This window comes from Hyaena hyaena, unplaced genomic scaffold (genome assembly GCF_003009895.1).
Source record: "Hyaena hyaena isolate Hyena2069 unplaced genomic scaffold, ASM300989v1 scaffold_48, whole genome shotgun sequence".
NCBI classification, from domain to species: Eukaryota; Metazoa; Chordata; class Mammalia; order Carnivora; family Hyaenidae; genus Hyaena; species Hyaena hyaena.
In genome coordinates this window covers 1858646-1873745 of record NW_024080680.1, presented here as the reverse complement: position 1 = coordinate 1873745, position 15100 = coordinate 1858646, and the positions used below count along the sequence as shown (strand labels likewise).

At 43.5% G+C, this 15100-nt stretch overlaps 1 protein-coding gene across 1 annotated transcript in view; it reads left to right on the top strand.

Moving 5' to 3' along the window:
- The window catches only part of GXYLT2 (glucoside xylosyltransferase 2), a 90672-nt gene that overhangs the window by 15955 nt on the left and 59617 nt on the right, over positions 1-15100 (top strand). The window contains exons 2-3 of the mRNA XM_039230568.1: positions 6182-6374; positions 14594-14725. Coding sequence (XP_039086499.1) covers positions 6182-6374; positions 14594-14725 — 325 coding nt within the window. The remainder of the gene's footprint in view (positions 1-6181; positions 6375-14593; positions 14726-15100) is intronic.

The following is a 15100-nucleotide window of genomic DNA, read 5'->3' as shown; positions in this document are numbered from 1 at the left end:
GGGGGTCGTGTTTGTTATATTTGAGGGAGGGTTGTTTTTTCTCATGGTGTGGGGTTTTCTAATAACTCTCGGGTAAATTTGAGAAACTGTCAAGGTTACTGCATTCTTGATAGGATAGTAGCTTAGTATTAACCAGGTAATGTCATTTCTGGGAATATAGTCAAAGGACATAATGAAAAGAAGAAAACAATCTGTTGGCACGTACATATTTAGTATCAAAGTTTATTAGTTTTTAAAAATGTGACGGAACAGTTGAAACACCCAACAAAAGGGAAATGCTGATAAGCTATGGTGTTTTGTGTTTTAGTTGGATGGAATAGTAAAGAGGCAGTGAAAACGATGGTCCTGAAGACTTAAAAAGTGACAAGAAAAATAAAAATCAGATGAGAAACATGGAATGTAAAATTGAAAAAACCAAAAAAAATTGTATTCATATTATTAGGACAGTTGTAAAAATACATATTATGCAAAAAGAAGTCATATAAGGCAAGATTTTTTTCCCATTTACCAACTTCAATATTTCAACACATATGTTTTATATTTTTAATTGAAAATATACATTGTATATTTTATTTTGATCTTTAAAATTTTTTTAATGTTTATTTATTTTTGAGAGAAATAGCATGATGGGGGAGAGGCAGAGGGAGAGGGAGATACAGAATCTGAAGCAGGATCTGAGCTCTAGGATCTGAGCTGTCAGCACAGAGCCTGATGCAGGGCTTGAACCTGTGAATGTGAGATCATGACCTGAGCTACAGTAGTCAAACACTTAACCGACTGAGCCACCCAGGTGCCCCTTTTCTGATCTTTGTTTAAAGATAGAGATTTTGTTTACTTACATTGCCTTATATCGATGGTATATTATGTCGTGCCCCTGATATAAATTACAAGGAATGAATTTGTAATCACCGGCTGAGGTAAGAATTTGGAAGAAAATAAGCAATAAGACCATGACAGAAAATAAAAGGGAGGGTGCTCCTTTCATGTGGTAGTCAGGGAAGCTCATCCTGCTGTTTAAAAAGAGAAGGAAGTATCTGTGCAAAGGGAAGAATTTTCCAGGCAGAGGGCACAGTTTGTGTAAAGGTCCACGATAGGAGCACAGCACTGGGTGTCTCAGGCAGAAAGAAGGAAAGGTGGTGGGTGGAGGGGTCACAAAACCAAAGGGTCAGGAGGCTGGGAGCATCTTCTGAGCAGTGGGTGAAGTCCTCAAGAGCGCCAGCACGGACTGGTGGGGGAGGGATTCTGTGAGAAGCTCAGCTCTTCAGGGAGTTGAGAGCAGTCTCGGGAAGCGACAGCAGCAAAGAGAAGGTAGGTGAGTGTTCATCCACAGACGTCACTCTGAAGACACGTCCAGCGTCTAGGTGTGGCAGTGAGGAACAAGAAGGACACTGGCCCACTTACTGCCCCAGGGGCTCCCGAGGCAGGAGAGGAAGAGCAGCCTCCACTTGGGGGTCTGCTGGAGAGGCGGCATCCTCACAAGGTGGCCATGTTTTCATCAAGGCGAGACATGAAGAGAATTCTCTGAGAAAAGGCCGAGCCTGGATGGGTTTACCTGAGGGCATAGGGGCAGAGTTTGGGAGAGAAAGGGGAGGTGAGAGGTCAGCTCAGATCATTAGTTCTTGGCTGTAGCTGAACTGTGGGTGGTAGTGGTACAAGTGTGTTAATCAGCAAACTTCAGGATCTCCCCCGAGGGCCACAGGTTCGGGGTCTCTGTGGTGTGGAGGTTGGCATATTAGCAAGCACCTAGGATGACTGATGTGCAGCTGGGTAGGGAATCCCCTGCACTAGCTGCTAATTGGCATCTCTTCCAGCTATAAAACTGCAAGAAGGATGAGCCTTTGGATCAGGGCCCTAGCACTGAACCATAAGGAAGAAATGGATTCAGTGAGCATTTCACAGGCTGACTCAAGGTGAGAATATGAGAGAGGCGGAGCTGGTGCAAGGGGATTGGAAACATTTTTAAGCCCTACGTTAGGACTCTTTTGTGATGCTAAACCATGAGTTTGTTTCCATATGGCTTAAGTGAAAGGAAATATATTGGCTTAAGAATCGAACTGTCTCCAGTTATGGTCAGGTGTGCCTGTATCCAGGGGTTCAAGTAAGGCCAGCAGATGGGTGCCCCCTCCCCACCTTTTGGCTCTGCTTTCTGCTGTGTTGACTCCCATTCAGATTCTACCAGTGTGGGGGCCAAGATGGGCACCATCAGTTCCAGCCATAGCTGGAAGTTCCTCAAAATCCTGGACAGCAAATGTCTACTCCAGCCCCCTTTTATAAAGTATAAGTAAGAACAGAGTTAGCTGTCCATTAGAACAGTGTTCCAGGTCCCTGTCACCCATTCCTGGCCCAAACTTTGTCATCCAAGGGGTTAAGGAGTTTTAGGTTCGTAGACTGGACTTGCCTTGATCCTCAGAGTCTCAAGTGTCATCTGAGACGTGCTGAGGGCGCCATTGGTAGGAGTTGTTGAAAGGCACACCATTTCAGTGCCCTTAAACTTGACTAGTCATTGTGATCACGTGACACAAATGCTTACTACCTGAAGCCTGAGATTTTTAATGTAATGTGAGAGGCAAGAGAGTGGGGGCAGCAAAGGTCTCATTAAATCCCAACCACTGATACTTGAACCGCCACCAGGAGAGGCCTTTATTTTTCTTTTTTAATACCTGTCACCGGACACTGAGAAAGATTGCAGTCCTCAGTCCCTGCTTTTTATACTGCACGGTCCCCAACCAGGGAAGTCTGGAGAGTAGCCTGTATGCTGCAGAGGAGCGCAAGCAGTTTTTAATTAAAAAACAGAAAATTTAGGGATGCCTGAGTGGCTCAGTCGGTTGAGCATCTAACTCTTGATATTGGCTCAGATCATCATGAGATCGAACCCCATGTCAGGCTCTACACTGACAGTCTGGAGCCTGCTTGACATTCTCTTTCTCTCTCTCTCTCTACCCCTCCCCTGCTCTTGTTTTATCTCTCTCTCTCTCAAAATGAGTAAGTAAACTTAAAATATATATATAAAAATCCCCAGAGATAACCACTATCCTGCATTTGTTATTTATCGACCTCGTGTATGTTTACTATTACTACATAAGTCCGTGAACAACATAAATTGCTATTTTCCTTGTTTTTAAGCTTCATCTGAGGTATTATTCTTTTGTTAGTTGCTTTTTTCCTCTTTGATCTTACGTTGATATGTGACTTTCTGATTGGTTCATTTCCACTGCTATGTAGTATTCCTTTTAAACATATTACATATATTCATGATTCTCCTATGCATGGCCAGCAATGTTATTTTTAGTTCTTCACTATTATAAACAGGGCTGCTGTGAACATTGTTGATGGGTCTTGTATAAATATGCGAGAATTTCTTTAGGTTATATATGTAGGTATAGCACTAGAGGGCTGGAGGGTGTATGTGCCTCTTCATTCCTCCTAGATGTTCCCAAATGGCTGTCCAAAATGTTTGGGTCAACTTATACTGCCCCTGGCTATTTCTGAGCTGTCTCCCACCCTCATATCCACCCTCAAGCTTGGGTGATCCAGCATTTATTTTATTCCTTAATTTTTGCCAATCTGAAAATCAAATGGAATCCCTATACTGTTTAAATTTGTATTTCCCTGATTACTGATGTTAATTACTTTGGTTCATGTAGACACCCAATATGTAAAGCTAAACTGGACACAGTTGTTTGAAATGGGGCAGCACTTCATATTTAAGGTAGCTATGCTGTTGCATTGACCGTTTTCGTACCTTTGGATGATACCTGTGTTCCTAAATATTGAGCATGATTTCAAGCAGATGAGTTTGCATTAAATCTCTTTGGTAGCATGTTTTGGCCAATCTTTTGCATGATTTGTAATTGATTGTGATGTTAGCATTATCTGCGCCACAGCCTTCCCATCCTTTCACATAAGTTAATTGGGGGCTGGCTTTAATAGTGGGTATGAAAACCCACCCACAGAGCTGAGGAAGGGAAGACATCTGGGTCCTTATGGCAGGGGTCCTTGAATTTCCCAGGCATTTTCCTGATTTAGTACCTTTGCTCTCACTGTCTCCTCTGCTTAGAATGCTTCTCACCCAGAAATGCACATGACTCACTTCCTCACCTCCTTCAGGTTGTCATCAGATTTCACCATCTTAGTGAGGACATTCCCAACTTTGCACTGCATAAAAATATCTACCAGCCCATCAGCCACCCCTGTATCCTTCCCTGTTCAAGGGTATACCTCCTTCATAGCCCTATCACCAGATAACTTTCAATGTAAACTCTTCAGTTCCTATTTGCTTTGATTGCTACTTCCTTCTTTGTGTTTCCCTTACCACCCTGACAGTGTAATTTCTGCAAGAGCAGGCATCTTGGTCTGTTTTGTTCACTGCTGTCTTCCTGGTACCTAAAACAGTGCCTGGCACATAGTAGGTCCTCAGTATAGACTTGTTGGTTAATAAATGGTGTGAAGCTAGCAAGAAAAAGAGCAGAGGAGAGAATATCTGAGACACACACACACACACACACATACACACACACAGAAAAAGAAAAAGAAAAAGAAAAAGAAAAAGAGACAGAGAGAATACATGTGCCAAGACCTGGAGACAACCCAGCAGTCTGCTGACCAGAAATAAAAATGGATGGAAAGTATGAATATGTGACTGTGGCTACAGTTATGAATGGCTGTCCACTGAGGCTGGGGGTGCTGGAGGCAGTTGCTAGAGATACAAATAGGAGCCACGATCATCAGTTTGGACCCAATCTTGAGGGCAGTCAGGAGCCCTTACCTTATTTTAATCAAAAGAATAATGCAATCCTAATTGAGTTTTAGAAGAACATCACTCTGGTGCCAGCAAGAAGAAATCAGAAGGTGGGAGTTAAGGATAAGACTGGCGGCAGGTGGACCATCGAGGGAGCTGTCAGAGTGATCGAAGTGGGAGAAGATGGTGGCCTCGTCAGGTCACAGCAGGAGGACGAAGAGAAGAGGGCAACATTGGGAGATGCTTAGGACATCTCAGGTGTCTTCCTTTGATCCCTGAAGTCAGTGGAATCTGAGTATCTCTGGGCATCTGAGCTTAGTTGAGCCTCCACTAAGCATGCTCGTAAGTAACCAAATCAGAAAGCTCCACCCACGTCTTCACCTCTCCTCCTGATGAAAGAAATCTGGAGCAAGACCGCCATTATTCAACAGAGCAGTGGATAATGGAGCAGTGCACTGATTGGACTCGAAAGTTTTGGAAGGAAGGTAGCATTCCTCGTCCAAGTTTCCCTGGCCTCCAACTCTTTTGTGCAAGTAAATTAGTTTCATTTGTCTCAGGGTACCTTTTCCAGGCCAGCTCCTTCCAACTTGCCTGCAAATGTCTCTCAGTGGTGTGTTTGAGGGTTGGCTGCGTCTCCTTGTCTGGAACAAATCTTTTATTACAAGGAAATAGCTGGATGATGATTCTGGACTCTTGGACCCTATTCCCCTCTCAGCTGTTGACTCAGTATCTGATACCTTGGTAATTTTCAGCTCAACCTGTCTCCTCTCCTGCCTGTTTCTCATTAATATGACTTACATGCTGGAGGCTGAATTTCCAATCTACCACCTCAGCCATCTTGAGCGAGACGGTTAGGATTAACACCTGTTTCTTCCAGACTCTCTGAAGATGTCACGGAGGCGCATGTGTTCTTTTCTTTGCTCACCTCCCGGACTCGCATGATTTTCCTTGGGTGCGGTGGTCATGCATTCCACCGCAACCTAAAACCATCCAGATGATGGAAGTATCATGTTGCTCGTTTCACATGGGAAAGCCACGACCCACCCTCATTCTGTTCATGTTGCGTTCAAATCTAATTTGCGTGGCCTGTGTGAGTGTGAGCGCCACAACCCCTGTGTCAGCTGTTGAAGCTTAGCAATGCTATTTCCAAACATGGGCCATTCGGCAGCCAGCAGGCACTCGACAGCTGAGTGGGGCAGAAAAAGTCTCAGACACCTAAGGCAGGCCAAACAGTGACTCATCCTGCCATTGCCAGGATAAATATGGGAATAAATGGTATTTTTCTCTAAGCAGGAAGAATTGTCAAAATGCTTATCACTTTATAAAATATAACAGATTGTGCCTGTTCATGTTTTGAAATGTTCCAACGATTCACTAGCTGTTTTTTTTTTTTTTCTTTTAATGAGTTTAGTAATAGCTGTAACTTGTTTTTCTTCTTCCTAGGAGGCCTGGAGAACTCAGAAGTTTCCAGGCTGTGCTGCCTCGAGAGCTCTGGATCCACTTGGCTGTGGTGGCCTGTGGCAACCGGCTGGAGGAGACACTGGTCATGCTCAAATCAGCCGTACTCTTTAGCCACAGGAAGATGCAGTTCCACATCTTCACGGAAGACTCTCTGAAGCCCGAGTTTGATAAGCAGGTGAATGTGTGGAAATGGCGGCGTCATATTACTGAGGGCAGACACGGTGCATTTTGGGAAATGCATATCCTGGTTGCTAATGTATTTTTGCTGTGGGCTCAGCCGTGTGGCCATAAACTCCTCACTCGGAGCCTTACTGTTCTTATTTATAATGCAGGGATGGTTACACCTGCCTTACAGAGATACCATAAGGGTTCTTCGAGATGATGCCCTCGAAGCCCTTGACCCAGAGCTTGAGCCTCTGGTGTCATTAACACTATTCCCATTTGGGGGACAGGTAGCTTTTTCAAAAAAATCTACTTATATATGTGTTTTGAATGGTGAATAATAGATGTTCATTAAAATAAATTCAAATGATATAGATGTTATGAATTAAAAGGTAGGAGTCCTTTCTACCCTGAGTCTCACACAGGAAGCTATCAGAGTTACCAATTTTGAGTTATTCTTCCATGTTTTTTCATGTACAGATGTGTGGGTGTGTACCTGTGTGACTATATGTATATGTGTATACATGTGTATTTGTGTATATAAACATCTGCATGTTTGGGGAGCTATTCCTGCCTGTGGGTCCTGTCCCTGTGCTTTAATAAAATCACTTTTTGCACCAAAAAAAAATTAACTATCTACATGTTTAACACATACAATTGTATGGGCCTAGATTAAAGTGTATTTCTTTTACAAAATCAAGGTTATTCTCTATGCATTGTTCTGGAACTTGCTTCCCCTCCCTTAAAACCATATTGTCAGCATCATTCCAGGTCGCACATTCTTACCTCATCTTTTCTGGTGACTGCACAGTATCTTGTTATATATCTGGATCCTTTTTTATTTGACTCTTACTATACTGAGGAACAAGTAATGATTTTTACCCGTACACAAGGAGAGCTTTGCAACTACCTCTTCTCCTCAGTCTAGGTACGTGTGTGACTTTGCAGACCAAACTTTGCTTTGTCTCGGAAGTTTACCCTTGTGGTAAGTCCCCGAGTGCTGGTAGAGTGAGACCGTGTTTTGCTCTGTGTCTCCTGACTTGGGTCAGCAGGGCAGTCTCCTGTCACCAGGCTGGCCGCACTAATGAGAAATGCCAAAGAAGCATGTCGAGCAGAGAAAGGCTAATAACAGAAAGCTAGAAAATGTGTTATGTTTCCTAAAGAAAAATATCACCTTGACATCCTCACCAAGGGAAGCCGAAGAACAAATAGTCTCGAAGCTTTGAAATTGATTGGAAACTGCCTTGAAAAAGATCTGAGTCAAAGGAAAGTAAAGGGGATGGAACACACATGGTTTGCTGCTCTGAAGCTGTGGGGAAAGGAGACGATGATGGTCATTATCATTTATCAAGGGCTTCTGATGTGTGATGTACTCTTCTTTAACCCTTGAGAGAAGGTAGCACTCATGTCTCTGTTTGGCAAACAGATCATCGAGGCTTAGAGAGTGTTAGTGATTTGCTCATCAGGTGTCACTTCAAGGTCACAGACTTGAACCTCCATGAGCTTAACTCACTGTACCATACTCCATCTTGAACTAGTAGGCAGAAGACTCAAATGCAAGCCTCAGCTCCACTGTGCACCTGCTACTTGATCTCTGGCAAGTGTGGTGGCCTTTTAGAGCTTCAGCTCCCCTGTCTGTAACTTGAAGCTGGTAGCATTGATCAAAGAGCTAAGATTTCTGGAATCGGGATAGGCTAGGTCAGACTGCTGAAACACCTCCCGAAAAGCTCAGAAACTTACCCCGTGCCTGCTTACATGTCTCACACACACACTCAGGTCCAGGACCGAAGAAGACAAAGAAAGACTGTTCATGCTCTTTTTTATTTTTAAGTTTATTTATTTTTTTTAGTAATGTCTACACCCAACCTGGAGCTCAAATTCACAACCCTGAGATCAAGAGTCACATGTTCCTCTGACTGAGCCAGCAGGGCGCCCCAAGACTGTTCATGCTTTGAGTTGCACCTGCTAGAACACTTGGCCTCTGAAGTTCTTGGGATGCCACACAGAAGAGAAAGAGACAAGTGGTTCATGGCTATGCGTTTCACTCCCTCAACTTGACAGTGACGTGAGTCTTTTCTGCTCGCATGTAACTGTCCAGAAGCAGTCACGAGGTTCACCCAGTGGCAAGGGCCTGAGAAGTACTCAGTGTGCAGGAAGGCAGGAAAAACTGGCTCTGTGCATGAACTCTAGCGATGTCTTACACAACATCCACCGAACAAGTATTTATTGAGACCCACTGTGTGCTAGAAGCTGGGACGTGAGATGGAGCAGAACAAAAGAGACTTGAACTTAGAAGAGATGAGGGGAGGGGCGCCTGGGTGGCTTAGTCGGTTAAGCGTCTGACTTTCGCTTAGGTCATGATCTCGCAGTTCGTGGGTTCGGGCCCCGTGTCGGGCTCTGTGCTGACTTCCAGCTCAGAGCCTGGAGCCTGTTTCAGTCTGTGACTCCCTCTGTCTCTGACCCTCCCCTGCTCACGCTGTCTCTCTCTCTCTCTCTCCTAGAAATAAATAAAAATATTAAAAAAAAAAAAAAGAAGAGATGAGGGGAAGGAAGATGCGGTGTGTATAATTATGTATATGGGGCAGATCGTATTTTCCAGAGAAGCCCCCAGCGGCCCCACGTTGTGTTGTTTGCATCCTCACGTGCTTTCCTCCTTCACTGACCCAAGGTTGGCCTCTGTGACCAGCAGCATAGAGAGGCCGCAACGTGACATCAGTTCTGAGATTAGGTTTTAAAAGACACTGTGCTTTCTATCTTGGTCACATTCAGTCTCCTCTCGGGTCTCTTGCTGTGGAGTAAGCCACTTTCATGGCAGAGCAGCGCATGTAGGGATTGACATGATAAGGGATGAAAGCTTCTTGTAACACTCACATGAGTGAGCTTGGCGATAGAAGGTCCCGCCCCATCAAGCCTTCAGAGGACTGTTGCCCCAGTCAGAACTTGGACTGCACCCTCAGGAGAGACCCAAGCCAGACCAAAGCTGGGTGGCTTGCAGAGTTTTGACACTAAGAAACTACATGAGAGAATACGTTTTTGTGGTTTTGAGCTACTAAGTTTTGGGGATGAATCGTTATGAGGGAACAGCTAATGCTTATGCATCTACACATGTCGTACGCATGTATGTATAAAAGAGAGCACGCTAACTGTAATGTTCAGGTGAGGTTTGATGCTAGGGTGTGGAAAGGGTACAGCTGCTCCCTCGCTCTTTCTTGGCTTGGCTGCCCCAGGAAACTTGCCAGCACGTGGTGAGGAAGCCCACAGCAGCCCATATGGAGGGACCATGTGGGGACACCCACCCAGAGAGGAGCTGAGGTCTCCAGCCCACAGCTAGTCTCCACTGGCAGGCCCGCAAGGGGCCTGAATTTCAGAAGCTTTCAGTCTCTAGCTTTCAGAGATTCTAGCCGTGAAGCTAGAAGGGTAAGCCACCCCTCTGTGCCTCATCCGAATACCTGATCCGTGGAATCTGTGAGCATAATAGATGGCGGTTTTATACTAGTAAGTTTGGGGGTAATTTGCTCTAAGCCATAGTAATGGGCACATTATAAATTAGGAACTGAATTGCATGTGAGAATCACTGAGTCTGAAAAAGGATTTGAATTGCTCTGATGACTTTATCCCTTTGGTGGCTCATTTCCTCAGGTTTTTGTTAGACCAGCAAAGCTCAACTAACAAAGGAAATTGTACTCGGTGTTAAAAGACAGGCAGGGCATATGGCCTCATCCCAGTTTAGCTACAAAACGTCGTCTCTTCTGTAAGTTACAGAACTTCTCTCGGTCACAGTCTCTTCATCTGTATCAAAGGGCAAATGAATCTTACTGTTATTACGGAGCATACTTGTGAGGCTGACTCAGATCATCTATTTATTCTTTCATTCCACAGAGATCCTTGGGAACATCTGTAGGTTGGGAACTTTGTTTGCCCTGAAGTAGTAGATCAGCAGCGGTTAGCTTGTGCGAAGCCACAGGAGATGCTGGTGTGGAGGGGCAAGCGATGTGCCCCTTCTCAAAAGTGTCCCGTACAAAACAGAGGCATTGTGGGAATATCCAGTTTCTTGTGATGACTTCCCGTGAAGCTCAGGGCCATATGTTTTAGAGCAGAACACAAAACAAAGTGCCAGTTGACATCATGAGTCCTCTGGGAGATGTTTATGGGTGAATTCTACTAATTTTAAGTAGACTTCTTAAAAAATTTTGAGCTGTGTGAGTACAGTATACCTGGTGATGTTTACCAAGGAGTTTCCTTGGTTTTTGTCATCTCCCAATATAGAAGCTGAAAATGGCAGCTGGTTGATTTCCTTGCCTCTCCAGGTAGCTGGCGAATCAGACATGTGCCTTAGGTTTGGCTCATCTGTCAGGGAAAGTGGGACATGGAAGTGGGGATCACTACCGTTCCATTCCGGTGATAGGTGGGGCCAGTGGGATGGCAGCATCCTCTGTGTGTGTGTGTGTGTGTGTGTGTGCGAGTGTGTGTGTGTGTGTGATTCTGCCCCAGGATTAGGAGTCAGCAGGAACTTTCAATGGCTGGGGTTGGTATGCAATTCAGATACATGTGTTGAAACAAATGTAGAAAGACTGAACATTGCAGTTAAATGACATAGATTGGCAAAGGTAGATAAACCCATCTAGAAGGTAGGGTCCTAAAGATCAAGGAGTCAAGGAAACCAACAGACCACGGGACCTTTCCGTTCCCTTCCAGGGCTGATTCTGTGGTGCCATGACACCGTTCTACTGAGGATTTGTGCCTGGTGTCCATTCCGAGTGGTCAGTACTGTTGCACTGTTTGTGCCCCATGTCACTTCTGATGTGTCAATGCAGTTGTGCTGAGTGTTTGTGCCTTCTGTGGGTTCTGATTGGCCAGTGGCCTTCATAAATCAGTTATTAAGTCCTTTTTCGCTCTTCCTCTCATTCTGAGATTTCCCTCCCATATATCCATCTCAAAACTGCAAAGTTATTTATTTATTTTTAAAGTTTATTTATTTTGAGAGAGAGAGAGTATGTGTGCGTTTGTGCCAGCTAGGGAGGTGCAGAGAGAGAAGGAGAGAAAGAATCACAGGCAGACTCCAGGGAGCCCAGCATGGGGCTTGAACTCACGAACCTGATGACCTGAGCTGAAATCAGAAGTCAGACACCTAACCAACTGAGCCACCCAGGTGCCCCGCTTCAAACATTTTTATGTGACCATTGTATGTACCTTATTAAAAAATCATAAAATTATAAATGAAAAGAATCAACCATCCTATTCATGGTCAGGGAGGGCAATATTTGTGTATTTATTTAGATTCCTTTTCTTATAAACATCAGAAATGGGATTGAATCTTACATTCCCTTTTATATCACTGAATTTTACATTTTTGAATTTCTTCTAAAACTGGCATTAGCTGCTTTCTTATGTAAAAGACCAGACAGTAACTTTTTTAGGCTTTGCATGCTGTGTGGTCTCATAACTACTCAACTTTGATGTTCAATGTCAAAGCAGCCATAGAAATATGTAAATAATTAGGTGTGGCAGTGTTCCCATAAAACTTTTACTTATGGACACTGAAATTCAAATCTCATGTCATTTTCACATGTCACAGGATATTACGTTTGTTTTTTGTTTTTGTTTTTTAGCTATTTAAAAATGTCAAATCATTCTTGGCTCGTGTGCTTTGGATTTGGTTGGATTTGATCATTGTAGTACCAAAGGCTTGCCAACCCTCATTGTACAATGTTGTCATTAGTTGCTACATCATATTCGGTTCTGGAGACAAACCCCAGAGCTTATTTAACCAGATTGTTATTTAGGTTGTTTCCAACTTTTCACTGTTACAACATTATGATAAACAACCTTGTCATAAATATAAATGTACATTTGGAATTTTTCCATAGAAAATTCTTAGAAGTGAGGCACTTGGGTAGCTCAGCTGGTTCGGCGTCCGACTTTGGCTCAGGTCATGATCTCCGGTTTGTGGGTTCGAGCCCCATGTCAGGCTCTGTGCTGACTGCCAGCTCAGAGCCTGGAGCCTGTTTTGGATTCTGTGTCTCCTTCTCTCTCTACCCCTCTCCCGCTCATGCTCTGTCTCTCTCTGTCTCAAAAATAAATAAACTATTAAAAAATTTTTAAAAAAAAGAAAATTCTTAGAAATAGAACCATTGTGTCAGTGGGGAAGTAGATAAGCATACCAAAGGATGCTCAACATCGTATGTCCTTGGGGAGCTGCAGATGAAGACAGTGAGATACCGCTACATGCCTGTCAGACTGGCTAAAATCCACAACACCAAATGCTGTCGAGGATGTGCAGCAACAGAAAATCTCACTCATTGCTCATGGGAACACAAAACAGCACAGCCCCTTTGGAGAGCAGTTTGACAATTTCTTAGCTAGATGGAGACTGACCACACACTCCAGCAACGGCATTCTTTGGCATTTATCTATATGAACTGAAAAATTGTCCACCCAAAAACCTGCACATGAATGTTTAGAGTAGTGTTATTTGTAAATCACCCCAAACTGGAAGCGATCAATATATCTTTCTATGGATAAATGTAGAAACAAACCGTTGTATGTACAACGGAATGTTATTCAGTGCTAAAAAAACATACAATGGAATGTTATTCAGCGCTAAAAAATAAATAAGCTATCAATCCACAAAAAGACATGGAGAAACCTTAAATGCATACTACTCTGTATAAGAAGCCAATCTGAACACGCTATGTACTGTATGACTCCAACGATATCATGTTCTGGAAAAGGCAAAACTAAGAGACAGTAAAATAATAAGTGGTTGTTGGGGTGCCTGGGTGGCTCTGTCAGTTGGACGGCTGGCTCTTGATTCTGGCTCACGTCACCATCTCACGGTTTGTGAGTTTGAGCCCCGCATTGTACTCTAGGTTGGCAGCCTGGTGTCTCCTTGGAGTCCTGTCTCTCTCTCTCTCTGTCTCACCAAATAAACTTAAAAAAAAAAAAAATCAGTGGTTGTAGGAATTCAGTGGGAGGGAGGGGGAGGGGATTTTTAGGGTGCTGAAACTATTCTGCCGCAGTGGGTACCTGCCATCATGCATTTGTCCAAATCCCTAGAATGAGTGAACCCTAAGGTTAGCTATGGACTTTGCTTACTAACATATTGATGTTGGTCCATCATTTGGAACAAACATACCACAGTAATGTAAGATGTAGATAATAGAGGAAACTGGGGGTGGGGGTGGGGGTGGAGAGGGGAAGAAGAGAGGGTAGTTGGGAACTCTATGCTTCCCACTTAGTTTTTCTGTAAACATAAAACTGCATTGAAAACTAAAGCCTGTTAAGGAAATGATTTTATCATGAAATTAACATATGCAAAGAAACAATATATACTCACTGTAAAAGTTATGAAGAACACAGAAATAAACTTAGAAAATGAAACTACTACAACCACCTCCACAGGTGCCCACTTTTAACAATTTAGTGTCCATCTGTCCAGATTTTTGTCTCCATATAAAATATATGTGCATATAATTTCCCTTTAAGAAACACATTAAGAAATTTCTTGTGTATTTTGCTTTATCTAAAACCTGAGTATCTATCATAAATATTTCTTCCATGCCAGCGAATATAGATCTATTTTATTTTAACTGTTACAGTAGTCTATTGTATAGTTCTATCATAATTAATTTTCCCACTTATTGGTCATTTAGTTTGTTCACAAGGATTTTTTTTTTAATGTTTTATTTATTTCTGAGAGAGAGACAGTGTGAGCAGGGGAGGGTCAGAGAGAGAGGGAGACACAGAATCTGAAGCAGGCTCCAGGCTCTGAGCTAGCCGTCAGCACAGAGCCTGACGCGCGGCTCGAACCCATGAACCGTGTGATCATGACCTGAGCTGAAGTCGGACGCTTAACCGACTGAGCCACCCAGGTGCCCCAAGGATTTCTTTTTTATTACAAAGTAGGTTGTGTTGAAACTTTTGTGCCTTTATCTTTTGAGGTTGGTTACTGCCACTTTCCAAAGTGCCCTCTTGGAAATTTACTCAAATTTACACTCCTCTTACATTATTTATGTGTCAGCCTCCTAACACCCTTGCCAAGTTTGGATGTTATTTATTTATTTATTTTTATTTCTAGCCATGGTCTTTCATTCATTGAGCATTAACAGCAGCGGTGAAGTTAGATTTTCTATAAGCTGCCTGCATAGTGTTCACTTGAACATCCAGAAGCTTCAGATGTTTTCCATATCTCTGGGGCCTAATCACCCTCTTCTTGTATTCCTTGTTTTTTAGTTACGGCAGTGGCCTGACTCGTATACAAAGAAGTTTGAGCACCGAATCTACCCCATCACATTTTCGGTTGGAAACCCTCAGGAATGGAAGAAATTATTCAAACCGTGTGCTGCCCAGAGGCTCTTTCTTCCGGTAGGAACACGAGCTGTAAATAAGGTGCTGCTCAAGACAGAACTGCTCTTGCAAACATGGTGAAATTAACTGGTGTGTGTTGAGAGACATTTTCCTTAAAGCTGAACATGTGTTTCTTAGATTCATTCCATAGTTGAGTCTCTTACTCTTCAAGATATAGAGAAAGGGTTCCTGTGTTCAAGAAGTTGTCTTCCCGGGGGCACCTGGGTGGCTCAGTTAGTTGAGTGTCCAACTTTTGATATTGGTTCAGGTCATGAACTCACGGTTTGTGGGTTCAATCCCTACGTCAGGCTCTGTGCTTCCAGTGCAGAGTCTGCTTAGGATTCTCTCTCTCCTCGCTGTTTGCCTTTTTCTGCCTCTCTTTCTCTTTCTCTC